The 23,609-nt window shown below is 42.8% G+C and overlaps 1 protein-coding gene across 3 annotated transcripts in view; it reads right to left on the bottom strand.

Annotated features, from left to right (window-relative positions):
- Window positions 1-23,609, bottom strand: part of PWWP2A (PWWP domain containing 2A) — a 29,946-nt gene that overhangs the window by 264 nt on the left and 6,073 nt on the right. Inside the window, exons 2-3 of one of the 3 annotated variants that reach the window (XM_065734514.1) lie at window positions 17,474-18,441; window positions 5,979-6,944 (exon numbers count right to left, since the gene is read on the bottom strand). In XM_065734514.1, coding sequence (XP_065590586.1) covers window positions 6,931-6,944; window positions 17,474-18,441 — 982 coding nt within the window. In that variant the 3' untranslated portion in view covers window positions 5,979-6,930. Of the gene's footprint in view, window positions 1-5,978; window positions 6,945-16,534; window positions 18,442-23,609 lie in introns of those variants that run through there. The other 2 variants (XM_065734513.1, XM_065734512.1) reach the window with 2 other exon arrangements.

Below are 23,609 nucleotides of genomic sequence, written 5' to 3'. Positions count from 1 at the left end.
CCTCCCCTCCGCTGCTGTGCTCTGGGCTGAGCCAACGCAGGGACCTCATCTGCCCCTCACGTGTCGTGTACCATCTTTGCAGCCCCTCTTTGCAGGCTATCTGATAGTTTTATGTCCTTCTGATATTCTGTTGCCCACAGTGCAGTGCCTCTGGGATCGGAGCCCAGCTCATTTTGGGTTCTGGCTGTGCGAGGCATAAGGCCTGGTGTCCAGAGGAGCTGAACACTTGCAGTTCCCTCCACCTTGAAAGGATTTGGGGATTTAACATCTCTTAAAAACAACAATAAAAAAAAAAAACGCTCTCAATTTGCATCATCTGCCTTTCAAAACGTCAGTGTGAAGCAGGAGACAACCCTCTCCAGTACAGAAAGAAGACCTTGGGACTCACATAATCTGTGCCTGGCTCTTACTGTCAGTGCAGTGCTGCTGATCCCCACCCGCCCGGCCAGTAAGTGGGGACATGAAACTGCTCCCAGCTCCTCACATCAGAATATTTGGGATTTGATAAAGTGCCGAGCTTTGAAGTTGAACCCTTCCTTCCCTGATGAGTGCATTTCAGCACTGAATTTCTTGGAGACCCACCTAGCCCTGATGAGAGCAGAGCAGACACAGCTGTACAGAAAGGAGAAGCCTCTGGTCACCAGCTCCTGTGCTTTAATGAGCTGTGCTGTTCCTAAGGGATTACTGCAGCAGCCAGGCGCTGTTGCCTGCTGCTGCAGCCAAGAACCAATTATATCCAAGTACCACCTCTCTTTAACTGCAGGTACAGATGTGTACGGGCACATTTAATGTGCATTAATACATGGCTCATTCGCAAGCTTTCCCTGTTTGGAAGAATCCCAGCTTTTTCTTTTCCAGCTGCTTAGTTTTTTTCCTAAACCTGCCCAGCCTCCTGCATGAAAGGCTGTAATTGCTGGGGGTATCTTTCATCAGCAGAGGCTCTGGTTAGCCGCTTGTCAAAGAAACATTCTGCTGAGGCACAGTAAATTGTCAGGCTCTCGGCTGCTGTGGCATTAAGCCAGAGTCATCACAGCCTACCCTGACAGAGCAAAGTCCTTTATAAATGAAACGTCCTAAAACAGCCAAAAAACATTAACCATATTTTTCTGATTCTGCATGTTCAGCGGCAATCCTCCCAGCTGGAGGCATCGCTGGTAGCAGCTATGTACCGGCTTGGAGCCAGGATTCCCTGTACCTGCTCGCTGCTTAGCAGCTGCCTCTCAAGAAGACCATTCTCAAATCAGCCCTCCTGGCACAGGCACAGCACCAGCAGCTCTCCTTTCCTAGCCCAGCCCGGACTGTTCACCCGGCTTTGCATTGCTGCCCACACCGACCTCATCCCCGGCTCTGCTGCAGGGACCGGGGCCCCGTGCTGCACGAGGCAGATGGAATGGTCTAAAGATATTCATGGAGAGTTGCTGGCATGTGCCAGCCATAAAACATGTCCCTGGAGAGGCAGCAGGGTGGTTGGGCTCCGCTGGAATAATTGCATCCAGCAATTGCATCTGTCTTTATCTCAGGGAAGAGTGACACGTTTCCATTAGCTTGTCTGCCGCAGCCTGCCATCTTGGGGCACTTCTCTGTCTAAGAAAAGAGGAAATGCAGAATGTGGGAGCTCTGGAAAGAGGCTAAGAGCAGCTTTACTGCTGCCCACGGCTGTTACACGGCAGCCCCGCAGACCTGCATGCGTCCAGTGTGAGCTCAAACACAGCAGAGGCACTGCTAGGTGCAGCCAGCAGCAAGTTGACTAAGCCAAGACACATCCAATGGCTCTGCTGTAATTTTACCACATTAAGGAAAATGTAAGTGATGTACGTACACCAGCCCTTGTTCTCACAGCTTATTTGCAATGCTCTCTTTGAAGCAGCAAACTGACAACAGAGTGACTAAGGAGAGGGTTAGCCATGTCCAGCTATATTGTACTAGCAGCTCTGAGATCTCATCGTGAGCACAGCCCCAGCCACTTTCTCCAAAGGCTCAGAGAACTTAAATATTTGAATGAGCCCAGGAGCAGGCACAGCCTGCCTTTAATATTTAACAACCAGGATGACTACGTTTGGAAATATCTGTCTCTGAGCTCTTAAGACTCGGAGCTCTGAGCTGAAACTCTGCATTTCCAAGTTAGAAGTACCCCTCGTTAGCTTTGAACGTTTACCCAAAATTCAGAATGGCCTGAAGCTGCCACATGGGTCACAGCCTGCCCGGCCCTGACTGCCCATGGCTTGGGCTCCAAACCCAGCGGGTGGATAAAAACAAACACTACTGAAACACTGAAGGGAAAAACACGAGCAGAACCATAAAGTCAGGCTGCAGAATGCAAACAACAACCCGCCAGCACCAAACCAACCAGGAAACAACCCAACCCTTTTTTCTGAGGCCATCCATACGCCCCGAGCCTCCCAGAGCTTCCCTGCACAAAGAGGGAGAATGACAAATCCACGTCCAATGACTTAAGCAGGGACCAGTGAACGAGAGCAGAAATGAGAACAGCGAGTGCCCCTTGATGCCAAGGGCAGGTCGCCGTCCCCGCAGGCGCTCAGAGGGCTGCACACACTGCTGTCTGCTTTTACAACCAGCACCTGGCAGTGCAAGTACTGCTGTGCGACTGGGAGAGCAGGAGGATGAGCTTCCTTGCAGGAGGGTCAGATCTCCACGCAAGGCATGAGGACACCAGCCTTGTATGCAACCTGCTTGTATTCCAAACCTTCCAGAAAGTGCAAAAGCAGGAAAAGGACTTCGCCATGCAAATCTCAGCTCATCAGCAGGGAGCACAAAGGTAATGTGAGATGTGTGCCCTTTCCTTAACTATGGGGGCTGCCTTGGGCAGTTAACCATCTTCCTTTTCAGTGCGCTCTTCACCACATCACGTTTAAAAATGACACGGATGTGACAGCTGACCACGCCACGTCTCTGTTAGTGATCTGCCTGATTTCCATCAGAAGTCCACCCGTTGGTCTCACCCTAAAACAAGTCGTTTTTCTCCATTGCAACCCCTCGCATTTCAGCTGGCACGTCAGCACCAGGAGCACTTTTGCCCTCATTAAATATTCCCCTTTTGATGCTTCAGGGAAGCAGAAAATATTATTACAGAGCGGCATTGTGCAGCACTGCCTTCACTGCTGAAGGTTGGCTTACTTTTATACTCTCACCACCGAACTGCTGGAGTGCACGTTAATCAGCAGAGTAATTGCAGACCTCCAAAACCTGCACGGCCAACCTCTCCCATGGGCTTCACAGCCACGCAGCAAATCCAGCACTCCCGCAGGGAAAGCTCCCAACACAATGCCACAAAGGAAAAGCCATTAGCGAGCAATTACATTTCAGCAGGATTTCCCCTCTCCACCGACCCCCAGTGAGGATAACCAATTCAAGGGGAACTGCTGCAAGAATGAATGAATAACGAGAGAAAGGGGATGGGAGTTCCTGTAATCCGGACAGAATAAGAAACAACTGTGGGAAGGTGAAGAAAAATACACGGCAGAGCTCTGCTCCCTTCGATAACCAGAGGTGGAGCCCCGCTGGTTACTGGAGGCACCAGCTGATCCCAGAAGCCACACAGAGGCCCCGCACCAGGGCAGCAGCAGATGGCATTCGTGTGCACTTCACTTCATAAGCTAACTTAGTTTTGGGGAGAGTCTTAACAACCGACAACGGCTCAGTAACAAAAGCTGGCATCACACAGGGCACAACCTGCTCCTCCTGCAGGGCACCACGATGGGACAACGCCTCTCAGCACGATGCATCCCTTACGCACACAGAGAAATACCTTCCTACACTTACCTGCTGCAGACAACCAGCCTGAAGCTGTTAGCACCGCCACAGACAGGTGAGCAGGTGGGCTGCAGGTACCCAGCACGTCCTGTGCTCCTGCTGCTTTGTGCCCTGCTTGCTGGGCTGTGCTTGCAGGGAGCTCTGTGCTGCACAGCAGTACTGGGGCGGCCCTGAGCTCAGCCCCACTGCTCTCCCCTGCTCCTTGCCCACATGGAAGAACAGCTGGAGGGGCTGCAGCCTCTCACAGGGCTCACTTCGTATCTAGTTCTAGAAAGCACAGCTAACCTTGTCTTGTTAATTACCACCAAGAGTAAGAAAAGCCTTTCCCCATCTCCTGGGGAAAGCATCCAGCTGGCTGAGTGCGCCTTGACATCTTTCACCACGCTGAAACATGAGTCTGGACAGAGGCTTGTCCAGATGACTCCCTTCCAGCAGTGGACAACTAACCCCAGTTCAATCTTTAGTCTGTAAATAAATAAATAAATACCTTTTGGATCAAGGACTAATAAGGAATCAAGGAAGCTATGACATGAAAGCATTATTCAACATTATTTCCCTTTAAAAGAGCACTGAAAAAAATCAAGGCTTTATTTGAATAAATGTTACACAACATTCTTTATCATTTACTTCTCAGCAAACCTTAAAGGATGAATCATTTTCCTCATTCAAGTCTACAAAATGAAAGAGGCATAGTGACCATTCAATATACAGACAAGAAGGTAGCACGGAGCAAAGCTTAAATATTAAGCAACTACAGCAAAAAAGTGAAAAGCAATACATTACTGTAATTCTCTATCATTAGAATATCCCTGACAATTTCATTTCAAAATGAAAATCTGGTTTCAAACAAAATGGCTGCAATGCTTTTTGTGAAAACAAACAAGTACAATTAGCTACCTTGTCTTATTTTTATGCTATTTGCTTATATACCCATATTATCCAATGCATAGACCTGCATCACTCTTAAGTGTTTATATATATATATAATATACTTTATATATATATATTTCAGCTGCTGTGCACAAGTGCTCACCGTGAGGAAATGAGAGCACTGGTTAAGAGTCAGATGTCACACAGGCAGGCACTACCGGCTTCTACTTACAACATCAATCAGTTTTCAATCCAATGTGCAATAACCCAATAACCCTGCTATTACAGTCCTGGGCCTTTTTCCTGAGCAGAAACTGTTTTGTGCCGTGTTGTTTGGTGGCTTCTTTTCAGTTTGGTTGTTTGGGTGTGGATATAAATATTATCATTAGGCCAAGACCGTCATTCATTACCAATGCAATCGGGGTTTGGTGTCCAGAGGTGAGGCCAGCACGTACACTGCACCACGTCACTTTCCCTTCCATCACATCTGAATTGTCATCACATCTCAGCCACAAACAGGACCTGAGTGGTGCAAAGGAAGAGCGCTGCCAAACGTCAATCTGAACGTTAAAAAGAACGATTGCAGTTTATTACAAGTGGTACAACTTGAACCTACTACCCGGCAGATGCAGCTCTCTGTTGAGAAGCAGGCCATACATACTCAATCTCCAGCTTTATGAACTAATTACCTCTTCATAGACGGAACTGAGCGAGCACTCGGCACGACCGGACTCAGAGTGTGCGCTGCTCATTGGCCTTTCCTGGAGCTGGATGACAGGCCCGGCCCCTCGCTTCCCTCCTCCCCGACTGCTTAATGAGTTGAAACCCATTGCCAACACCAAAGCCAAACAACGGAGGTGCGGTGAGTTCGGATTCAGTGTTACTCAATTCGGGCTCCGTAACGAAGGCTGTGCAGCCGCCTTCGCGCTGACGCGGACTCTCAGAAAGGTGTCTTTCTTTTTAAATGATGTGGACAAAGACACTGTGTTCTCCAATCAAATCAGGATGTTAGTAAAGAGGAACAGAGTTTAATACAAGCCTTTCCACTTCTATACCAACAAAAATTTGACTTTTAGTAGATTATGTGCACATTTTCATTTCTTCAGAGCAAATATTGTTTCCCCGGTTATATAATAAATCCCCTTCTAAGAACGTTGTAGGAAATGATACTGCTGAGAAAATGTGCACACAACGTCAAATAATGGTGACAAATAAATTAATATTTAATAAGTCAGTATTTCAGCAGCATGTCCAGCATTCACAAGCTCCACTGAAATAAGTCGTAATGACCAGACACCTTTTGGGGAAAGGGAATAAAATGAATAAAACCCACTGGGTTTCTTTTTTTGATTTACAGCTATTCAAAGAAGTCAACAACCACCAGAAACACTAATAAAGCCTTTGCTCTACGAGTTACGTATCTGAAAAATATTTACGTCAAAAGGAAAATGAACCCATGATTTGAAATAGAAACGCCATTCCATTTAATCTCTCTACATTCACAGCTCCCATCTCGTCATAGTATCATAAGCAAAACACTGCTCTCTGCATCAGAACCCTTCCACGATCCTCAGTTCCCTAAGTGTCACAACAGCATAAATAAAATGCAACCATATTCACACAGAAGGAGCTTTCCCATAATACGGAGATACACGGAGTTTGTGGTCACTGTCCCTTCCATCACCTCTATGGGAAACGTTGGTCTCACGTAGCAGGACTGTTCATATTTTACAATACAACTGGATTCGGACATGCTTTTGATCACAGGTCACAGCTCTGCTAACACCTGCACTAAATACTAACTAAGCCTCATAGAATGGAGAATCGCAATGCTAAAGTTAAGAATTAAAATAAAGGTTCAAAAGTTACAGTCCCAGGCAACTGGCTCTGTCACTGGCACCTACTGAAACATACAAACGTGACCGTCACATTACAAAAGAACAGTTATTTGCAGTGATTCTTCATACTAATAATTCAAGTGGTTCCTTGCATGTAAGTGTCATAGAGTCTTGGATAATTTCATGCGTCATTTATTGCAAAAAAGTTTTATAAAATATTTCCTAACATCTTTTTAAACTTGAAAGAAAATGTACATTAGGTACAGGTGCCCTAGCAGGGTGTGAGGGGTCGCTTCGACGTGATCACCCCTTTTCCCGCTCAAAAAAGGTTTACTACGTGGTGAAGATTTCAGAGGAAAAATAGGACAATTCAGTCTCAGATTTCTTTCAGTCCTGATGAGCTGGTGCTCTTCGTGGCAGTGTAGTGAGGTTCCATAAAAACAGCAGCTGCCTAGTGTCTCTGAGCTGAAAAGGGGAGAGAAAGGGAGAACGGTTAAATGTCTTCCAGTATATACTGCAAAGTAGGCAAACAAAACGTGAGGCGGCCAGGAAAGATCCCGGATCACCTGCTCCATTTGGTGCACTGCGTGCAGAAGACAAATACAGACATAGCTACTGACATCACCATAAGACATACACGAGCAAACAAACTCCTCTGCTGATGGAGCTTGACGAGAAGCTCCATCCCAGTCTGTTACATCTCACCCCGTTTCAGCATCAAGAGAGAACTTCAATGATCAAACTTCAATTATCAAACACATCTTAGGGGTCGCTCGTGAAGGAGGGAGATGAAAACAAAGTGCGTGCAAGGATGGATAATTTATAATGCAAAACTAAAGCTGATGCTATAGCAGCACGCTGAAGGTGAGGCCTGAAGAATGCACGGCAGCACTAAGGCTGAAGCTGCTCAGCGTGTTGCCTTCCACTGTTGCTTATGTTTTCCCATTTGCTCTTCAGAACTCAAATGAAATGATGGTAAGGCAGAAACAAGGCAAAAAATAACTGCTGCATGAGAGCACCGACCACCACGGGCAGCAGAGATTAGCACAGTCTGCCCTGAGTGGCACTTCTGGAATGCAGAGAAAGCAGATTTCAAACTAATAATATCCAGGTGGGAAGAGACCTCTTAGAGGTCTTCTGGTCCAACCCCTCTGCTCACAAAAGGGCTCCAGCAGGACCTGGCCAGCCTCGCTGGCTCCCACCGCTGCTCCTTTGACTGCTGCAGCTATTTCAGATGGATGTCCACGTTTTCCTGTGCTGACAATGGCTCTGTGAATCACTCGTGCTTCAGGTGGGAAAATCCAGAAGTTCCTTCTACGCTGACAACTCTCCTGAATAATATCCAAATGAAATATAAAAATGAGAGCAAGAGAGAGGAATTCATGAAACTGGGCCTAACTCCAGAGAAGACAGGGGACATACAGCAGGTAGCTACACCATTTCTCAACTGTTCAGTTGCTCATCACGCCACAAAAAGACAAGACAGAAAAAATAACTTTACATCCTATATAATGAAATAGAACTAAAATAGGAATAGAATTTTGGTATAATAATATTGATGCAGATAAACTGAGGACTCATTACAAAACATAGCAGATCCAGGCAAAGATGCACTTAGCTGCTATCCAGGGAAATAATGCATCATTTAGCAAACTAACTGGCAGAGAGCAAAGCAGCAATAGGTATCTATCTATGTGAGGACCCTACTGCCCAAAGAAGCCCTTGGTGCTCAGAGCCAGAGCGACACTACGAATTGTGCCACGCTATCTGAAGTGAGAACTGAAGCAATGGAGTGTAATTTTTGGTAATCATGACCATATTTTCTATATTTTAGAGTAAAAAAGCGAACTTTGGGCATGAACTTTTCAAAATTGATAGCATTCTACATTCGCTTTGTAACAAAGTCTAAGAGAGCAGATTTTTTTTTCCACATACTGAAAAATGAATGCAAGTGTGACAGGCAGAGAGACAGCGAGCCACCACAGCCACACAGCTGGCAGCCAAAGCCAATCCATGGCTACATGCTTCTGTCTTAGATACACCTTACTTCTAAAATGCAAAAAACAGCAGCTACTCCTCTCTTGTTTAGAACAGAAAGCAGATAAAACACCATTTTTCCACCCCAGGTAAAAATCAAAGATGAAACTGCATCTTCCTTTGGCTTCATGTATTCATATGAAGCTGTGCACAGTTGTGTATACCTCATTAGTACTGGCCAGACTACCCAGAATGTCTTTACTATCACAATTAAAGTCATTTAAAAGCAGATGACTCTCAGTTGTAGAGTATATTGGAGTTTCTTTGTGCACTGCCTCACATTTTTTGTTCTAACAACTATCCCCATATGGCTCCTCACTGCCTATAAACTGAAATTCAAAGCCTTTTTGGCAGTAGCATTATAATCTCTGTTGAAGTGATTACAGTATGGAAGAAACCCGAGACAACCAAAGGTGAAAGAGCAAATGGACCAGTTGCTCTCGAGGCTGTTAGGATTCAGTGGCAAAACTCCAAGGAAAAAAGCTGACAAGACTGAAAGACACTCTTGAGATCAATAAACCGAAGTACTGCTGAACCTGCTATTCTAATACATACCAAGCAGACACCTGTTATCTGCATGTTTGGGAAAATTCATGAATGCCCATTGACCTGTGGTGGAAGCCTTGTCTGGTTGCCATTATGCTGGTGTTAGAGCTGTGTGTGGATTTTGGGGACCAGCAGGGAAGAGCCGTGGCTTGGACTGATGTAAGTACATAACGTGATCAGGGGATGGCTGATCAAAGGGGCAGCCCAGTTAAAAATGCACTGTTGTACCTGGATCAGGAGCAATGTTCTGTATAGACAAGGCTTCAGGCAGGACTATACAAAGTCAGTTGGCTGCTCAGCTATAGCAAACGAGAAATAAAACCCCACACACGCAGTCATGTGCTCTACTGCAGGGAACATTCGTAGCCCTCAGGATTCCCCTCACTGTGCTGTGCACAACGCAGTCCAGGGGCCGAAAGGCGGTGATGCTCAGAGCACAGCACTGCTGCCCTGCCAGGCACCCCTTGTCGGCCTGCTAGCACTGCAGCTCTGGATAAAACCAGGTAACAGAAGAACCAGGAAGAACTGAACTGTCTGACTGTCACAGCTGAACTGTCTGACTTTGGTTATTAAGACAGGCTTCTCTTCCACGTCATGCATTACCAGAAAGAAAGCAGAAGCATTGCATTCTTTTACAGCACATGAGTTTTCAGCAGTGAGGCCTTCAACCTTAACTGCCAAGCAGAAATGCATTCTCCCCTTCACGTGCCTAGTTCTCTGAAATACATTTAAAACAGTATCAAGAATTTCTAAGAACATGCCCAAGCCAAAACTTATCAGAACAGATCAACGCCCTCAGTGCTCGGAAAATCTCCCATTTTTCCCCCTAAAATAACCATATATTGCATCCAAGAATATTCAATGCTCAAAACTTCCAGCTATGATTCTAACAGCAACACGCATAGAAAGAAAGCATCTTTTTTTCCCTCATAGCAGAAATATAGACTTTTTTTATTTTTTAATTTTTTCTCCAGGGGGTAAAAGACAGAGGAGGGAGCTATTTTTATTTCATACTAGAACCATATGCTTTAAAATTCAGAACCCCTTCAGCAGTGCAATTAAACATCAGTGCCTCCTAAAGCTAAATTAAAAAAAAAAAAAAGATGTAAAATCAGCATTTAAGTAAATATTTGCTTGGAACTGAACCTGCTTGCTTTACTGACAAAGCAAGCACCTCCTTCCCCTTTGTGCACCTGTTAAAACACAAACAGGCAACGACAGTCGGGCAGAGTCTGTCACCAGAGTTATGCTACATTTCCATTAGTCTCTTGCTGATGGGAACAAGCTGGTGGGAACACAGCTCGCCTTCCAAATCTCAAATGCACAGCACATGGCCAGCACATGTAAGAATAGCTCTTGTTCATACTGCGTATCTGATATCAAAACCATTAGTAAGTAAACACGAAAATTGACCTACATGTTTTAAAAGAAAAACTTGTTTGAAGTTGACACGTTATAGAAATGATGTCATCCCAATGTGGTTTTGCATAGGAGAGGCCCCTTGGCAGGAGGTGCACAGCAGCCTGGGCACTGTGCTTCCATGATACCAAGCATGATCCCCACCTGACACGTGGGGCAGAACAGCTCCTTATCTGCACAATTCTGCAAAGATTCTTTTTCCTAAATATCAGAGCTGTTAATTCCAAAACTGCAGAAAATGGAGCTGTGACAGGGCAAGGATAGCTCAGCAATTCTATCCCACAGCCAAATGCAGGATGAATTTAACTACCCCCATCCTGACAGAGGTTAATCTCCCTTGTTTCCAAAAGCTTGCAGTTACAGAAGCTATGCAGCTCTCAAAATATCATCCAGGACTTTGCTGCTGTAACTGGACTGAATTCTGAACTCTAGTACTTAACTCTGTCTTGTAATTTTAAACTACAACTTCTTGTCTCGCACTTAAACAGGAATATTTCCCTTTTGTTCACCTGTCCATCAGGTATTAGCAGACCTGCAGTTCCAGTAGGCTTTTCTTCCATCTCTGCCAAAATCACTGACATAGAAACTGTGCTACAGTTGTTCAAAACGTGCCCAGTCCTGGCTTTGAAATTATCTTCTCAAATGCTGCCCAAATTAACTCCACAAAGCCATTTGTTTTCATACACTGCAAGAGCAAAGCGAGAATTTAAAACAGGATCCTGATCTGGTCCTTGCTCCAACTTACACCTGCAGCCTGTGTCAGTATCAATATCCCTTCAGACTGCAGTAGGTAGGCAAGTTTTTAGCAGTGTGCATTTGCAGACTCTGCAGGGGGATTCTGCAGGCACGTGCGGTGATCCCTTACTCCCTTTTGTCTCCCTATTGGATGTGCAGAGCAGCTCAGGTCTTCTAACATGCAGAATATCTTATCCATCACATTCCCTTCCCATGCTGCTGCTTATCCTACTCCACACCAAGAACACACGGATGCTTTTTCTTTATTAGCCACGGATCCGAGCTCCCTTCGGTGTGTCAGCACCTGGCAGAAAGCCAGCCATGCTGCAGGGCCACCCTGAGACTTTGTTCCCCAACTGCTGGATCTGATGCCAAGAACAAAACCGCAGGAAAAAAGCATGATCACAGTCAGCAAGCCCATGTCTCCACGCCAGGGAGCTGCTGCCCTTCCCTGTGTTCACACAAGGGCAGTTGTGTCACAGAAATGAAAAACAAAAACCATGTATAAATTAAATTACAGTATGTATTACTATACATATCTCAGATGTTACAGAACAAAGTCTGAGATGTACGTGTAGCTCACAGGACAGTCCCAAGCTACTCCCAGGCTCCAACAACTGAAGACCAAAAGCAGTCACCAGGGAGATGTCTGACAGAGGAGAACCGCTGCACTGCTGCCCTATGAGTTTTGCAAGACCCCATATGAATTACCAGAAACAGTTCTTACCACTGACGTTGAAGAAAGATGAGTTCAAACACGAAGAGGTGAAAGAAATGCCAGTAAGGTGAGCGGGGAATAGAAAAACCATCTTAAAAGGGGATCTTACTTCACGGCCACATTCTTTAAGCACACAGCCGCACTAAGGAAATTCAACTAAAATACTATGTGGCAAGGAACAGAAATTGAGGTATTTTAAACATCAAGCAAGAATTTGTCATTATGATTACCGCAGCCACGTATCCAAGCAGAGCTTCTTCCCACAGCAGATTAGTACGACTGTGAGCTGAATACTTGCAGCCACACCGCTTGGCTTGGATCTGCCAGCTCGTGCTGACAGCTGCTCCACAGCAGCCCTCAGTGCAGGCCTCTGCCAGACCTGCTGCTCAGCGTGGATGATCCCTGAGCAACTCAGCCACGACAGAAGCCTGAGGGAAGTTACTTTTGTGAGGAGACCTCTTTTGTTATCGACAGCTTATTTTATCTATAGGGATAACTGCACAGTATTGCTGCTGAGTTGCTTGACTGTATCACTATCAGGTACTTTACCATGCCCTGTATTTCAAAAAATAAAGAAACAGGCACTACATGTATGCACAGCCTGAGGTGCCAGAACCCAGTAACGCCACAGAACGATGCCCTGCTACTGCACTTGTAAAGCACCCTATTATTCTCAGTATTATTCTCGCAGATCTCCTAATGTTTTCATATATAAGTCAACGCACCAAGTTCTCCTCCTCTCCTTCAGGTTCCCCACGACCTTTCTATTTATACCCATAAAAAGTAAACTGAAAGTAAGAACAGAAAAATAAAGTGTCTCAGCCTTTAACCACTAAGAACTCTGTGCTGTAAGATCACTTTCAAGTTTGTTTTTAAATAACATGCCTACGCTTTCACCAAATGGCTTAAGGCACAAAACGCTGCCATCTTCACTCACCTCTCCAGTGGCTTTTTCCTCTGAGACAAACTGAAATCAGCTTCAGGATGTGGGAGCATTAACTTGTTAACTTCAGGAGAGCTGATGAGAAACAAGCCTAGCCGTGAAAAAAAACTCATAACTTCCATTAGTGATATTTCGTAAACCTAGGAACACTTGGAAGCTTCACCCGCACTCCCCAAAAAACATTTTCCTACACAGCGAAAAGAAATAAGCCTTCTCAGCCTCCACAGCTGACCTAAACTCAGTGCATCCCTGGCACCACTACTAGCAAGGAAGCTGCCAGTTCTGTAGGTCTGAACCAAAGATAACGCTGTCTAAAAGAGAGTAAGTCCAATGGGAGATGATTTCCTTCTTTAAGCCTTGACGTAAGATTACAACTCTGATTAGAAAAATAAGAAATCTGTTCACTTTCCTGTTGGAATTTCAATTTCACATTTGGTCCAACCTTTACTCGTTAAATGATGTTTTCAACTCTTAAAGGAAATCTTTATATGTTTTGGTATAAAATGGCTTAAGATAAAGTAGCTTTAACTAAAACTAAAGATATTTGAAGGAAAAACGTTCTGGTATTACAGACTCATCATTACCTGCCTTATTTTTTCCCCCAAAATGGAAGCACCATGCATATACAACCATACTGAGGAATCTCCTTAATTCAGAAAGGCATCGTCTGCTCATTACATCAAGCTGATAGAAAGATGATGGTCTCTGTACTGCTGTTCCTCTTCTCAATACGCAGCCTGCCTGCAAGGTGCACAGCTTAGTCACACAGATGCACTCCCCTGGCACTTCACAAGCACGCGCTGTCATTACTTATCTGATAGATCACTTACACTGTGGAGGTAACTCAGAGACAGTAGACATGTCCTGAACTGCAAGGACAGGAGTCCACACTCACACTACGGGCACTTTGGGCTCAGGTGTGCACATAAGGATGCACATTTTTTTGCAGCTAAGGCAAAGCCTGATGCTGTGCAAGTCTTCAAAGCTAATCCACATGCAGCACCCATGCTGCTCCCATCAAGGCTAAATGTCACCACCAGACTTCACAGTGAGCCCAACACTTTCTCCATTACGGACCCAATGTAGAATTTCAGCTACTTCAGAGCAAAAAGAAAAACCACGGACCCACAAATAGGATATTTCCAATGGAACATAACACGGTGCTGTGATGAAAGAAATTCTCCGCTGGGTTTGGGACCTATTAAGTCCGCAGCGATGATGTACTTCAGGTTTAGTACAAACTATGAAACTTCATAAAGACTTTATAATAAATGACTGATCAGCTACAATCACAACTCTGAGACATTAAAGGCCTTCCATAAAGTTCTTCTGAACATAGTGCAAACAAAAGAAACCCCTCGTACTTGTTGCTTTTCAACCTCCTCAGTGAGCATGTAAGTTCCAGCTACACACACTCTAGCACTATGCTAACTTTATAGAAATTAACACACAGCTTCCAAGTACTTTAAATAAAAAAAATACATACATATCAACTTCACTGCTACTCCACTCAGAACAACTTATAAAGCAGTTTGCTTGAGATTCTAAACCTCAAGAAACCAGCATAGACACCTAAACCACGCTGGAGGAGTTCTTGGCTTCAAAAAGCACTCTGCTTCAGTAACAAAGTAAGGCTTATTTACTTCAGTAGAGAAACTGTTTCTGTTTGCAGGAAAGAATACATAGAAGTGAAACAGGATTTTTAATTTTTTTTTTCCATATTATGAAATTTATTGTGTGTTTATCACATTCAAAAAGCATTGACCAGTTTGGTTTGATTTGGGCTTTTTGGTGGAACCTAGAAGGTCAAGGAAGAGCCGACATAATTGGAAGCTTAACTAGCACCTAACAGAGCTCAGCATATACTGGAGAAGGAATTTTAACAGCCATGCACTCAACACTTGGGACTTCAAATAGTTCTGTGGGCACAAAAGAGTAATTTTAAAAGGTTAAAGAAAGCGAATGCTTTGGAAAGACCAGACAATATCATGAATATACAAAACTTTAAGTTTACAAGATTGTAAGGGTTTGATGATTAAATCCTTACCCCCATTTTCACGTCTGCTCAAAATCTAATTTCAGTCTCAGCTGAGATTTTTACATCTGTCATGGTTGCCTACGTGGCAAGCAATTACAGAAAAAAAACAGGATGGAAACTGCTCAGGGATGAACGCTGACAGATTCTTCACAACGCATTGCAAAGCTCAAACAGGAGTGGGCTGGAAAGAGAGAGCAATAAATATGGTCAGCCGAGGACCAAAACTAGAGGGAAAAATGTACAGTCCGTACAATCAATGGCATGAAAGTGCCCAGCATCGGACAACAGACACGCAAGGAAAGCTGAAGTAACAGTGGAGCAGGACTGCTTAGTATCTGATAGATGGAGAAAACCAAAAACATCTCCCCACTGTACAAATGACATTATCCAGTTGTTATTCAAATATACAGAACAAAAACTAATTAAGGGGGAAAAAAACTGATCAACTTTCCAGAAAGCCCTCTACAGAGCTGGTTATGAAACAAAGGGGAGAGATAACTGCTTCATCTCAAAATTAAGACTGAAATATACCAACAGGACTTTACCAGCACTTTTCTTTAAGAATGAGTGAAAAAGGACAATTTGCTTTTTAAAAGGGTGTCCTCTAAATCCAGCATATAGATATATATCAAGTACTCTAACATCCTAGATTTTTTTTCAAAGCTTTTTGAGAAACACACACAAATAATTCAGATTTAGTCAATTTTATTTACAGTTTGTTTTTACATTTCAGAGCATTACACAATTACATAATTCTCATTTTCTGACCTGCAAACAGATACCTTAAACGGAAATACTTAAAAAAAAAATGAAGTTAGATACATCCAAAATGCAACAATTACACATCTGACAATTCACAAAGTGTAATTAACTAGGACGTATCCTAAGAATTTAGGAACAACCAGTCAGGAGAAAATCTGACCAAATTTCATCAATCAATTATTTACACATTCAAAACAAAGCCTCTCTTAAATCTAAAACTCCAGGCAAATGGCCTGAAAGGCTTCTTCAGGAAGAAAGACCAGAAGTTATGATTCACACCTATGCAGCATTAACAGCCCTTGATCCCAAACACTGAGCAACTTCTCAGCTTTGTCTTAGAGCTACAGGCATCACTCTCAGCTTCTCAGACCCTGAAGTGTTAATATTTGTGCCCCCATGTGCATAGAAAGGCTGAGTGTTTAAGTGGTCACTAAGATAAAACCCCATTTAATCTGGTCTTTAATTTTGTGAATTTGTCTTCCTTAAAAACTTCAGCACGTCTTCTAATGCCATTTAAACTGGCCTTGGTGGACTGAGGCAAGCCTCTAAGATGTTCACGCGTGCATCGACCCAATTAGCACTGGCCAGATTAAATACATCAGAAAGTATTTGAAATCGTGTTTAAAGACCATTTAGACAAGGCTTACGTTTCTACACTTCCCTGATGGGCCACCTAAGAAAAGAAAAATAAAATATCACAGCTACTACTTTCACCCCTTGTGTCAACCCTTTGCCACACAGCAACTAGGTACGTACTGGGTAGAAACTACTAAAAAATTCCCTGCAAATAAGCTGCCTTTCAGCTGAGGCTATGGCTCCTATGCATTGGGTGTTTGAGGAGTTTTTTCTTTAAAAAAAAATTCTCACTTGAAAAATACTGAAATTCTCGCTTTAGGCTAATTTCGATTGCATGTTCAATTCATTTAACTTCCACGAAACCGCTACAAATGGAACAACTTTAGTATAAAAAGAGCATCCAACCGACTGCAACTTCTGCCTCGGCAAGTCCTTCACGGCAGTCCTCTAACTAGGCTACGGATTTTGTGGAGCCTCCAGATTTCTTGCCTACCTTACTCTCCACGTTCACGTTTCAAACTGTGTCAGCAGGGCCCGAACTTCGGGAGTCAGCTGCTTAGCAGCCTTAGCTGCCTCTGTGACGGCCTTGCGGTAAAGGCCCTTTCTCTTCTTATTAAAGCGCGACTGGAAGTTCTCTAAAAAGGGGGACAGTTGTGAAAGAGCAAGAATAGACGTTGTCGGGGACCCAAACCACGATATACAAGCCTCCTGTCGAACTAAAAGACCGTTATCTTTCCGGCTCACAGTTATGGTCAGGATACGGGCTGGCCACCAAGGGAAGCCATAAATTTTGGCCCAAACAATGTCCCCTACACATATGGTCCTGCCATCTGGCGTAACGCATTTAGAGACTTTTTTGGAAAAGACTTTCATTTTCAAGGAATTACTGAGCTTTTTCTCTTCCTTCGAAGAGGAGGAGGAGGAAGAAGGTGCATGCATGCTGCCTGGAGGAAAATCAAAGCTTTCAGTAGAGCTACACTCAGAGTTGGTAGATTTCAAATCATCTGTGCTATCGCTACTACAAACTGATGCACTGGAAGAGTCAGATTTCTTTTGATTAAGGGTCATGTAAACCGTTATATTGCTTTTGCTGCCTCTCTTGCCCAATGTCTGGTGTTCATCCTGATCAACAGTTACATGCACTTCACTTGTGTCCTGAACCTCACTGCTGGCCTCTTCAGGGCCTTTTGAGGGGCTCTGATTTTCTGAAGGGGCCTCACCTGCTGAGCGGGTGGAGGAGCAGCGAGACTGCGGCTTAGTTGCCATCTTGCCACTCCGTATTTTCTCAAGTCCTGTCTTGAGAGAAGAGTCATTTTCTTCATTCCGATATCTTTGTGGCTTTAAGCGCAATCGGGGTGGGAGGGAACCTGAGCTGGTGTTCTGAAGACGCCGTGTGAAGTGGACCTTTGAATGTGCATTTTTGGAAGAGGAGGTTGCACTCTGCTTCTTTTGTGCCTTTTCTTTGGCCATTTTCAAGACTTCCCGAGCTTTTGCATGATCCATGTTTTTGCTCTGGAGAACTTTTTTTGTATTTAACTGCGCTTTTGAAGTATTTGCTTGTGCAGTAACTTTAACTACTCTGCTTCTGCTGTGGGCAATATTTGAAACCTTGACCACAGCATTCCTTTTCTGGCTTTCATTTTGGCTTTTTCCATCCACTTTATGGTCAGTCTTAAGTTTTTTATTCACAGTAGTCACACTCTCGTTTCTTCGTTTTTTATTATCCTCGTATTTTGAAGAGTCACTTGCATTGCCACCTTTTTTTATTTCCTTTTTTTCTGCAACAACACTGTTTTTGCACTTGTCACATAAGACCTGTCGGGGTCGTAGTTTGATAGCATTCATAATAGAAGTGGGCTCCTCCCTGTACATTTTACGCTTGGGCCGCTTAATTTTGCGGGGCGGAGGCTGAGGTATTGACTGGTTATACGTGTCCCTGATAAACAAAGGAGGAGGATATGGCGCTCCTTCGTGGAAGAGAGGAGGTGGTTTAGAAGTCCATAGGCTTTTAGCTAAGCTTGGTTCTGATGGCTGCGTGAGAGAAGAGTCATCAGGGACTGCAGCATTAGATTCACACTTCACCTGTGCCTCATCTTGGAATGGTTTACTTTGGAGCTGCATGGCTTCTGGTTTATCCTTGTATTCCCTTTTAGGAAATATGGTCACAGGGATTCCATGGGGTCCAAACCTGAAAGAAAACAAAAGAACATTACAGGATTTGAGGGATCTTTTGCTGTATTTTTTAAAAAGCATTTTAAAAGCTGTCCACCTGACTACCATTCAAAAATAAACAAGTTCTGAACAAAACTGAAATATTATACCAAGTCTTAGGCTGGGCTTTGAAACAGCAACACACCAAGAACAAGTCAGCATACAACACAAAACACATCACTTCACTTATATCTGTTTCTATTGTGTCAACAACAATCCTTGAAAATGTAGCCAAAAATATTGCCTAGAACAGCATTTATACGCCTAGAAAACACTTATGAACACAAAGTCCATATTCAGCAAGTTACCCCATCAATTCCAAATCTACACAAGATTGATTTCCACACCAACTCCATTTACACAAGGAAGGAAGGCATCTTCAGTAATTTAAACAGAATCAGTTTGTGGCATAGCACAAAAGACTGAACTTCTGTTAGATTTCAGCCTAATATACAATGTGTAAATACCAGCATTTAAGAGCACTATCATTCTTCACATAGATGTCCACAGAAGATTAGTGCTCGACCATCCAATGCTTTACACCTTAAAACATCGAGTTCAGGTTTCTTCTGGCAAAACTTCCCTTATAATTTCATAAACGGTACAAATAATTTCCATCTATTCCATTTAAAACACTGTCTACTTTTCTGCAGGCAGCTCTAGGTGTTTTAAGATCTCTGATGCTCTACGTAACACATATACAGGACTTCTCACTGCCCTGATTAAGAGAACAGAATGAAAATTCCACCAAGTCTTATACATTAGTTTAACTTTCCTGTACTAACAGAAGTAGCACATTGCTCAACAGGTAACCAACACCTTCTGCAAAATGCTATGCTAAGGGTGACTTGTCATCAGTTCACAAGGCATAATGCTTCTCTGCTCCTGGGAGGAAAGTTAAACAGTAAGTACATTCATATTGCATCACTATGTCCTTCAGTCTGTTGGACAAGAAGGGAGGGATTACAAAAGCCTGTTTAACCTTTCTAGTGTCCCACACTAGAATCTATAATCCAAAGTACCAACCTTACACAGAGCTCTCATGAAGCACTCATGCTCCCTGACACACTCCAGCTCCAACACATGTTTGGCTTACATTAGGTTATACTTTAATGGTTTAACTTCCTGAAGTAAGAACATGATAGACAAGGTTGCAACTCAAACATTAAATTACCCATTCCAAATCACCAAACACCATTTGTATTTATCCCACGTGACCTGCGAATGAAGTAATTATCCAAGACTTGTCCTCAGGTTAACACTAGTTCACAGTGCAGCTGTTTAACTGCATCATCTGAACTGATGGAACTGAAATTCATTTGTAATCTATGGTTGCCTCTCAACTGAAGAGAAATGCTGAGCGCTTTTCCACTCACATTCCTGCAATAAACATGCAGTTTATACAAGCAACTACATGCTAGCTTCTTATTTCTTCAAAATCTGTACTGAAAGAAGTGTCATAACTTGTCAGAATATTCTTTACACTGTCACCAACAGAAGCCCTCCCTTACCTATCCTTTTGCTTACCTGTTAAGCCTCTTTCTATACTTCAAGTTGTAACTGAAGCAAGCAATGCATCCAAAACTAAGTTATCCATCCCACTTGCACATCGTTACACCCAATCAAGGGACAGCTCAACCAACTTTGCCAAAATAATTAGAAGTTGTATACCCAACAACTTGCAGCTAGGAAGTACCTAAGAGGGCTGTTGTTATCCTCCCCCTAGATACTGTAACACTGACACCTTTGAAATCTGGAACCCAGGCAGGAGCCCAGTCTGCTAGCTGCTGGAGCACTCTTCTGTCTTTACACACAGGTGCAAGCACCCTATGTCACAAAATACCTCACTACCATACAAAAGTTCATTTCTTAGGGTCGGGCCCACTCCAGTCAGACTCCAGATGTCCTTCCTGAAAAGCGTAACTAAACGCAGCCTGCTGCACCACTGAGGGCTACAGAGAACTACTAACATTACACGGAGGACACGAGCATCAATCCAGCCTACAGTCCGGCATTAATTCAGAAGATACTCACTTGTAACTAAGCTTTAAGTTCCCTAAAGTCTCAGAAGTCCAGCAAGTGTCAAGGAGTTGCTTTTCCACAAACACTCCTTTTCACTAAGGATGAGAAATAATTTGGTCAGATCTGAGAGTGATTTACAAAAAACAAACAAACAAAAATAACCCTGTCAGCTTCTATTAATAAAACTAGCAACATCTTCAGTGTTACTTGCACTAAGAGCTTCCGTCCCTCATACAGCAAGAAAATCCCATCATTCACCACCTGAGGAAGATTTACAAGAGTTGGGAAAACAATTAATATAGCATAGGAGTTGAGAACAAGAACTCCTAGATTGGACAACAACTCTGCTGAGCAAATTTCTATCCCAAATGAACACCAGGAATACAACTGACACCATAAAGCCATTTAAGACCATGACTGCACTTTAGACCATCTTCTCCTTCAAGAAGCTCCATAATATTTTGGCCAAAAAGCTGAGAAGCAGGACAGTTGAAGCGGATATTTTATATCTAAGTGAAAACCTACTCCTACTTCATTACGACACAAAACCATTCACACTGAATTTGTGAGGCTATACAGACCATCTCACAAAATGTGATGTTTTAAGGAATGAGCTGGAATTCGCTGACCATGCCTACCTAGAAATTAATGAGTTGTAAGATTACAGACCATTCACAGATGCCTGGTACCAGTTTTGCAAGAGCAAATGGAAATGTGACCTGTGCAAAATGCATGTCAATACAAAGATGTAACAAGCAAAGACATTGTTCACATGAAGTACAAAATAAACTGGGCATGCCCAGAGACTGATTATTACTTCCAGGAGCTGAACATCTTTTTTTCCAGCCTTATCCTACAACAGGTTATGCCCACATTCTGTTCTTATACGATTGTTAATTCCTCCTTGATGAAGTTCTCCAGCTGTGCAGCTCAGAAGAATCATGTGGAAATTAAAAACAGAAAATGAGAGAAGACTTGGGAAGCAAACAGTAACGAAGATGGTACAGAACGAAGATGGAAAGAAGAGCAAGGTAATAAGCACAAAGAGAAAGTGGACAGTGGCATATTTCCTTAACAGAAGAAGCAGAATGAATATGTGACCAGAACAAACATACTGAAGATTACACATGGCAGAGCATCTAAATAGTTTAATAATGATGAAGTGAAGTATTCACTGTTCAAATACTACAAGAAATTGCCTTGTCTTGATCCTAGCAAATCACATCTTTTTTGAAGGCATGGATCCTGAGGTATCACCTGTCCTTACTACATTACTTTCTTCAGAAAATTCCTGAAAATGCTACTCTTGGAAAGGCATAAGAAAGTGTCCTCCTCATCAAAAATAAATAAATAGAATAAAAAAAATATCAAGGTGTGCCTAAGTTCCAGCTGCTCATTGTGTAGCCCACTAATGCACTACATATATACTTCTACCTTCAAATATTATGTGATGCAATAGAAGGATTCCTTCATGAGGATCTGAAACTGAATTGTTAATGGGAAAACAAGAAAAAAGAGTAAGAAATAGATATTTAAACAGAGATTAAGGTACCTCTATTTAACAACCTACTCAGAATTTATAACAGTTTTCCATATTGTCAGGCTTCTCTTTCAAAAAACTGTCCTGGCCCTTTTTTGTTCTGAAAAGTCCACTCCAAAAAGAAAATGGATAAAACTCACTGTGAGAAAAATATTTCTAAGAAGGTTTACAAGAAACCAGAGCAATCAGTAGGATCTAATCACACCTGGCATGGGATATCAGATATACACATAACTACGATATACATCCATGTTTAAGACAAAGAGTAAATAGTAATTAAATAACAAAAGTGACAGGATAGATGAGATGCCTTCTGACAGTCCAGTGATCTTTACAGCAAGAACTTAGAATTAAGCTGGAAGGTTATACAGAGACAGATGTGGGAAAAACACAGGTTTTATTTCCACATTTTATCAACTTATCAAGTTAATGAGGGGAAGTCATGGCATCCTACGTGACGATGCAGAAGCTACTTCTTATATCAAACCTAGAAGTCACAGAGATTTCTATTACAGACATGCAAACCTAAGTACTTCAAGCCAAGTAAGGAGTTCACATCTAAATCCTATAGCAGAATTATTACAATGAACACAAATTACTGTTCAGTTCATATGCAAAACAGAGCACTGTTAAGAAGCATTTTTAAATAAGCAAGAGATAAGGAACAAATACCAACTAAATGTACCACAGCACGTACATAAACATCCAACTGATACAGCCTGGGGCAGAACGTCTGCGTCACTCTGTAAAGTCTTTGGCTCTCATCTTTAGTCTCCAATGTTTAACTTTTAAGTTTATTAATTAAAAAGTATATTTTTTTCTGGCAAGAAGAACTGAAGAATGTGCTGAAAGGGTTCAGAAGAATTTCACGTTTGTCTGCAATCACTGAGCTGATGTCAACACAGCACAGTCACTTCTAGTGTTGGTTCTAGTGTTGGGTTAAATAAGTTCTCATCTCCACCACTAAGTCAGACTACAGCAATCATCAATTACCTTTCAATGCATTACTCTTGTTCACCCCATATCATCTGTACCTATCTTGCAGCAAGCAAGAGAAGAAACAGTCAAAGCAATTTTAATCTCATGGATAAAGGCCCAAAGACTCTGAATGCTGGGAGTATAACAGCATGCTCAAGTAACATTGGGCTAAGTATATTTGCTTCACGTGTATCCAAACTGAGGGTTTAGATTATAATGGTCAATGTAATATACAATTAGATCACAGCTATTTCCATACAAAGTATTTTAGAACTCTGGAAAAAGTGTTTATCCAAAACACGGATTATGCAGTAACCTATTTTTAATATGGTATCTAGTTGGTGTGATAAAGCTTGTTGTGGCACACACCACTTTTAGTGGTAGGCACCTAACTGAAAAAGCATACACACAAGCCAAGTTAACAGTTCAAAAGTTTACTTACCTTCCAAGCAATGTAACAGCAAGACAAAGACACTAAGAAATGCCTATTTCAATTAGAGCTCTACAAATACAACAAAGAACATTTGTGTGAGCAACTCTTTGGAAGTCACATCATCAAGAAAAGCTACAGCCTCAAAGTCAGCTTCCATGAAAGTAGATCAGAG

The sequence above is a fragment of the Cyrtonyx montezumae genome, unplaced genomic scaffold, assembly GCF_038088225.1.
Source record: "Cyrtonyx montezumae isolate F1298 unplaced genomic scaffold, pur_monq_1.0 scaffold_18, whole genome shotgun sequence".
NCBI classification, from domain to species: Eukaryota; Metazoa; Chordata; class Aves; order Galliformes; family Odontophoridae; genus Cyrtonyx; species Cyrtonyx montezumae.
The sequence above is the reverse complement of the archived record's forward strand: the minus strand, read 5'-3'. Positions and strand labels throughout refer to the sequence as shown.